Here is a 7,500-nt window from a genome sequence, read left to right as displayed (position 1 = left end):
GGTGCACTTCAAAACCCCTCAGAGCAATTTCTCATTTCCAGTCTACAAAATCATAAATACCTGGAATCATGGCCTTGTCCCAGAAGTTCCTACCTTCTGCGTCTCAGCGTTGGGATCGCAGGAATGGTTGATGAATCTGGAGATATTTCCTTTACGGGTGGCATCAATGAAAAGGTCCGGTTTCAGTGCCATGAAGTAGAAATGGGGGTTCTGCCCTCGGGAATAATCCTTTCGTCTTCTCTTGAACTCCTTGGTGTCCAGCACCTCCCCGACATACTCCATGATAAATGTCCCCCTATAGGAAGAGGGATACATCATTTGTGAAAATCCATTAAAATTTATAAAGCCTATTCAATCTACTGTGATTCTAAAGTAAATTATGTACAGGTTTTAGAGCATCTTGACATTTATTACTTTAGCTCATTCCCAGAAATTCCAGAAAAAGTAATATTTTAGAGTAACAATAATACACTTTGAAAAATACATTAAAAGCCACTCTAATACTATAACCAGGTTTATGACATGTTTAATAGCTTTTGGGAGGGAAAAAAAACTGAGACAAAACAAAAAAATTATGCATCCCAAATAAACAATCCCAATACTTAACAACCTGATAAAAAAAAAGAAGAATAACTTACGCTTTTAATGAATTCCGAGCTCGCAATCCACATCCTTTTTCATCTGCATTGAACACTTCCACATCACCATAGACCAAATTCTGGAATCTTTTGTTGGTGCAGTGTTCACGCAGTGGACATCGAGAACCACTAGACGGGGAGAAAAAAAGTGATAAAACATTTTATAAATATTCCATCTACAACACTTTCTTTCTACACTTCCTTATTCATATGAACATACAAGTAACAAAATGTAGAAAGAATCCCATCCAATGCTGGGAAAGAATTATTGAAGAACATTTACCATATAGGTCATAAACATTACTAAATAGAAAAACAGAACTCTAAGCCTAGAAATAAAGTTATTAAAAAAAATATATATATAGATCAATAAATAAATAAAATCCCAAAAGTCATATATGATTGCCACTGGTTATAAATAGCATGAATGTGTACATGCTTCATCATGCCCTTCCAAACAGGACCATGGAAAGAAGGAATAACAACACAAAGGCTGAAACTATATGTTAATACCATATCCTAATGTAATTTTTCTTTCTTTTTATAAAATGAAAACTTTTATGAGCCTGCTACAATCTCTCAAACTACCCATGCAAAAATCAACTAGTTTACTTTACTTGTGGCCTATAAGATGTACCTTTGGTTTGAAGTCATTATTGAAAACAAAATAAATAAATATAATTTTCAAGTCAGGTCCTTTTCAATCTGGTACATCACTGTGTCTTGTTCATGATAAAGTTATTTATTATTGCAAACTTAACCTCTGATCTAAATGCCAGTATGATGTAACACTAGTCTGAGTCATAAGAAAAAACAATTCTATACCAATGTGTCTACCATGATGTCAACTAAATAGAAATGGGGAGTCACCCAAATTCTTTCCTACTGTTTTCATTCTTACTATAGTTTTTTCAGATAAATAATACAATGTTTATGTGTTGGCTTTTTTGCTGGGGGGGAGAAATAAATAGAAAGTATAGAACCCTTAGAATATCCATAACTTTATATCTTCAATAACTTTAATAATAATAAAATGAATAATTGTATTTGGTAGACACCCTCTCACAATTCAATTAGACACCTAATGCCTTCAGCAACTGGTCTTCACAGTACTTCCCGTAGCTGTTAGTTTTACAAAACTTTATGAAGAAAACAACAATGAGTTTAGTCTGAATCTAGTTCCAGATACTGTAGGTTTTGTTGCTAAATACAAATATGCACTTGTACACAAATTAAAGGCTGCAAGTAAGAGAGATAAGCTAGTCTGTGATCTAGATGGGGTCTTATAAAAAATTTGCTCTACTGTCCACTGCATTCAAGGAGTGGTCTCTCAAGCTACACATATGTAATGCAGACATGAAAAGATTAAATTTAAAGATACAAATATTGGGGAAGCAATATCTTTCATGGAATGGAAGCAATTATTTTTGTGTATGGAGAAAAATCCAACTTAACAATGAGTAGTCTATAGCTATAGTTATATGTTTCCAATACAGTTTACACTGAAAATATGGATATCTATTGATAGATTAGATTTTATGTATGGTATTAGTGACACAATAAAAAATTGTGTCACTAATACCATACATAAATTGTTTCTTTCCACAGAAACAATTTAAGTTCTGATAAAAGGACTGGCCACAGATGATATATAATACAGAAATTACAGAGCAGAAGAATAAAAAGTAGATTTTCAAAAATGTTGGGGAGGTCATTCAATATGTTTTTCTTTATTTCATGAGAAATGTAAATGTACAAGTTTTCAAGTCTCCAAACTTTCAATAGTGCACCTAAAATTAGTTTTTGTACTATACATGGGAAGAAAGATAGCATCCTCCAAGAAGATTGCCATTGTGAGTAGTTAGGGCCTATCTGGTCATATATAAATCTAGGTTCATCACCATCTCTAGTGGAGGTCTGAAAGTTTATAATGTGCTCCTTCACAAGAGTAATTTTTTTTTTTCCTACATTCTTTTATCCACCATGACCTTCCTAGTTGTCGCAAACAAAGCTATCGATAAAAGATGATGCCCAACCTTAACTAATTAAGAGATAACAATATTAACAGTGTATCACATGCAGCAGCACTGCTGGGATACATCTAAACAAATCTTAATATTAAAAACAAAAAAGACCAAAAATGTAAAATAACTAACACTACACTGAAGAAAACCACTAAGTTCTAAAAATTATATCTTTGTTCTCTCTAAATCTTCAAAAAAATCAAAACATAAAATATTCAACAACTTACCATTCTATCATAAGCAATCTGTTGAGACAGTCTTCTCCACAACCAACTTCCCCTCTTGCAATTTCTTCCTTAGTCAGTGTGCAATCACACACCATTCGCCTCACTTCCTTATTGCGTTTGGTTTTCTTCCTCTCTTGAATGTAAAAATTGGTTGTAAGGTGAACAAAGCCCTTCAACCTCTCTTCTACCACTTCCCGATTTCTGCGTTCTCTCACCTCTTCTTCCTGCTGCCTTTTCTTCTCTAGCTCTGCCAGCTCCTCCTCTGTTAACTGTACTTCAACCTTAACCTCTTCCTCACTCTTTTCTGCTTTTTCTTCAACTTTGGGTGCCAGGTTTTCCTTATCCTCACTGACCTGGGTTCTGGTGTGATCTTCCCCTGACTTGCAGTCATCTTGTTCTTCAGCCTTAACTATTACTTCTTCTTCAGTAGAGTTTTCAATTTTTTCTTTGCTTTTCCCCTTTGTTATTTTCCTCTCATCAGCAGGAGCATTTTGTGACTCTGAATCTGAACCCTTCACAGAATATTTGTACAATTCAGTATTTGTTATTTCTTCCTTACATTTACTATCACTATCTGATGAAGAAGTTCTCAGTAGCTCCTCACTCTTCTTCGTTCTCTTGGAGGTCCTTGATGGAGAATTGCTTGCTGAACGTAAGGTGCGAGACACTGCAATGGTCCTGGGTAGGGCTTCCTCAGTTTTGGGATGTTTTGGCAATTCACACACAGAATTGAGATCGGACTTCATCTTGGAGCCTTTGGCATCCTCTTTTGATGAAGAGTTAGAGGTGTCATTTTTTGTGGAAGAGCTAGATTCCTTGCCTTCAGAAGATGATTCCATTTCATCCTCCCCTGACATCTGTTTGCTCACAGGGTCACTACCTGAGCTACCAATGTCTTTCACAATGGATTTTGAATCAGCACCTGTAGATGTACCAGTGGTTCTCTTTGTATGACTTTTACCAACTTTAGAACTTTCACCCACACTGTCTGCTTCTACTGCCTGAGCTCCACTCTTCTTGGGAACACCAACTTGAGGAGTGGCAAATGAGGGGAGGGGTATGTCAGCAACACAAGGAGACGGGACATTCTCGGTTGTCACCCTCACCAGAGCGCAATTTATGCTCCCACTTGCTTTCTCCACATTTGGCACATTGTCCTTTGGCACTTCCAGTTCTTTCTCTGTTGCTCTTTTTCTTTTCTTGCTGACATCATGTACGTCCTTGATCTCTTCTGTCCGCTTCCGCTTCTGGCTGTCATCTTCTTCTGAGGTCTGAGAACTGGAAGAACTTCCAACAACTTCTCTTCTCTTCTTTGACTTAGGGGACCCTAAAGCTGAAGATTCCAGGTTCAGGACTTCAGAATCTTTCTCTTTGCTTTTATCATCCTCACTACTTCTACTTCTCTTGACCTTTGGTCTCCTCTCAACCTCATCACATTGTTCTTTGGGATCTTGTTTTAATCTGTCATCCATGACAGAAGAGGAACTTTCACAAGGATTTAAAACTGCCTCACTACTCTGCTTGCCTGAAGGTTCAGGCACCACGACACTTGTATCTCTTACACTCATGTCTCTTGCCTTCTTTTCTGGTACAGTGGCACTAACAAGCCCTTTACCTAAACCTTCCTTTGGGATCTGGTTGGAGCTGCGGCCCCTTCGTCTGGACGGTAAGGAACTATCACTGTCTGTGGAGTCTGTGCTGTCCTGATGAATCAATCTCTTCCTTCCTCTCTGAGATTTGGTTGCTTTCCCAACTTTCAGCTCGGCCTCTTTGCCCTCTTTGCCTACTTCAGTCTTGGCATCCTCTTTAGCACCCGACAAAGACGGACTGCTATCCTGAAGCCTGGGGTCTTGAATATCTGGATTATTTACACTGATTTGGGTGACTTTATCATGAGATATGTCAACAGGACAAGATAAAAGTTTTGAACCTACATTTGCGTGGATTTCAGGTGAAATTTGTGAACACTCTTGCAGTACTACATCACCATTTACTAGGCTTTCCTTCTCTTTAACACATAAATGATCATATTCTTTTGGTTCACACTTAGTTCTACCTACAGTAACTTCCATAAGTTCCTTTTTATCAATACTCTCTGGAACACTTCCACTTGCCACTCTCTCATCACTCCTTAATGTAGCATTTTCAAAATTACTTTGGTTTTCTATTATAGGTTTACTATCACTATCGCCACATAAACTAACATCCCCACCTTTCTCTTGGACACCATCCACCCCAGTACTTGGGGTTTTATCACTAGGCCCTTCATGCCCTAGTCTGCAATCAATACTATCCTCATCTACCGGTACTTGTCCCTCGCCTGCCAACCGTTCCACACATCCCTTGTCCACGATCGCCGGGTCTCTCTCCTCACTGGCAGTTTGGGTGTTGTCTTCCCTTTCTCCACTTCCGCTCCTGCTCTTCCCCTTTCTCCTGCCCCGCTTCTTGACATCCTTGATTGGTACCTCTTCCCCATCCTCTTTCCTGATGTTACTCTTACTGCTTTTCTCACTTTTCTCTCTTTTCTCACTCTCAGAGTCTATTTCCAGCCCATTGACAAGACCATGGTCCTCTGATTCCTGCACATCCAGCGAATCTTTCTTTGAGGGATGTTCAACATGGCCTATTGATGAGGGCACATCTGCCAGGGGATCTAGAGTCTTCTCCAGCCTATCCTCTTCACCTTCCAGGGAATCTTCACTCCGACTCTCCCTTTTCTTCGCTCCTTTCCTTGGGCGGCCCACTGGTGAAGGAGAAGTGGCAGTGGAGGAAGCCTCAGGCGTGGCTAGTCCAGTAACGATCTTCTTGAAGCATCCGTCCAGCTCATCATCCGCAAATCTTGAATTTGGTTTGCGAGCTCTCGAGGAGCGCCGGACAGGGACGTTGCCATCCCCTGCCTCCCCATTCATCATGGCTTCTAGCACACAGCCATCCACCACAGGAATCTCACCATGTGTGCCTTTCCTTAACCTTCAGAAAGATAAATCGAGAATCAACATCATGTATACAATAAAACAAATTCCATAACAACAAAGTACAAAAGATTATGTGGAGCAAAAAACAGATATATAAAAATAAAATTTCAGAGAACATTTAACCCAATTAGCACACGTTGCAAGCCTATAATGCCATGACCACTGTAATAAAAGTTCATCAATTGTCTTTACACACAGGTGGCTCTACTAGTGCTTAATCACCAAGGAGTCAGTTATTAGTCTTACCTATCTCTCCTGTTTACCTTTTTCCTTGATTTTTTTAAAGCTTCATTTCTCATTTTATTGTCTTTAATGTTAATATTATTCTAATAACACTTTAATGATCATGGTATCAATAAGAATGATAATGTCAAATTCAAGAAAGAAAAACACATTTTTCCACAAATTCAAGGAATAGGGAAATCAAATGCAGTCTCAAGGGGCAACTGATACTCCTTAGTGGCTGAGTACACGTGGAGCCATCTATATGTAACAAAATTCACAAAAATCTACAGGGGAAATACATAACCCTGCAGACACTGGGTTAACAAATATTTTACAGCAATTTCATCAATTTCACCTCTCTGCCTCTGGAAAACAAAAATAAATAAATAAAATAAAGGTAAAGGGGAAAAGAGCCCAGATTATTTTTCCTAGAGATAAGGCAAAAAGTAAATGCCTCTGAAATAAGAATAAAACACAAACACCAAAAGTAACCACACATAATCACTTGGTACAATTTCTTCTGCAGGAACTTCATATGCATTATCATACATATATACCATTCAAAGTAAAGAAATGAAGCTAATGTGTATATATATATATACATAGACATAGACATAGACATAGACATAGACATAGACATAGACATAGACATAGACATAGACATAGACATAGACATAGACATAGACATAGACATAGACATAGACATAGACATAGACATAGACATAGACATAGACATAGACATACATATATATATATATATATATATACACATACACATACACATACACATACACATACACATACACATACACATACACATACACATACACATACACATACACATACACATACACATACATATACATATATGTATGTATATATATATATATATATATATATATAAAATTTAGAAGTTACACACAATTCTTTTTTACAACATAATCTAACCAACTATCAGATATATGGACAGAAACCTGGGTCGTAAACTTTGCCTGTTTACTAAAACATGTACACTCAGGGAAATATAAATGCCTAAAATCTCTGTTTACACAACAAAGGTGCTAATTATCAACACAGATCTCAATGTTAGAGCTTGAAAGCCTCCTTAATGATTCATTGTGTAGTAAAGTCTAAGAGCTAGCTCTACTTCTTTCCCTGAATACATAGTGTACATTTGTTGGCCTTTGCCAGAGCAACAATGGCATGGAAGGCAGGACAATCTCTTGATGCAATAATACTCAAAATTGGCTCAAAATTAACCAAATAATAGGTCTAAATATCTTTAAATAGGTTTAATTACTTCTTATTATGATTTCAGGCATCTTCCATTCATAGCTAAAGCTCTACTAAGATTTAAAAAAAAAAAAAAATCTCCAAACACTATACTTGAAATTGGTAAACATTTGGAATG

General features: G+C 37.3%; 1 protein-coding gene across 2 annotated transcripts in view; it reads right to left on the bottom strand.

The window, feature by feature from the left end:
- LOC125026494 (histone-lysine N-methyltransferase SETD2-like) overlaps positions 1 to 7,500 on the bottom strand; it is a 36,741-nt gene that overhangs the window by 27,452 nt on the left and 1,789 nt on the right. For both annotated transcript variants that reach the window (XM_047614975.1, XM_047614976.1), the window contains exons 2-4: positions 2,890 to 5,859; positions 639 to 767; positions 94 to 295 (exon numbers count right to left, since the gene is read on the bottom strand). In XM_047614975.1, the coding sequence (XP_047470931.1) occupies positions 94 to 295; positions 639 to 767; positions 2,890 to 5,801 (3,243 nt within the window). In that variant the 5' untranslated portion in view covers positions 5,802 to 5,859. The remainder of the gene's footprint in view (positions 1 to 93; positions 296 to 638; positions 768 to 2,889; positions 5,860 to 7,500) is intronic.

This window comes from Penaeus chinensis, chromosome 6 (assembly GCF_019202785.1).
Source record: "Penaeus chinensis breed Huanghai No. 1 chromosome 6, ASM1920278v2, whole genome shotgun sequence".
Classification (NCBI taxonomy): Eukaryota; Metazoa; Arthropoda; class Malacostraca; order Decapoda; family Penaeidae; genus Penaeus; species Penaeus chinensis.
Note: the sequence above shows the minus strand (reverse complement) of the source record. Positions and strands in the feature narration are given on the sequence as shown.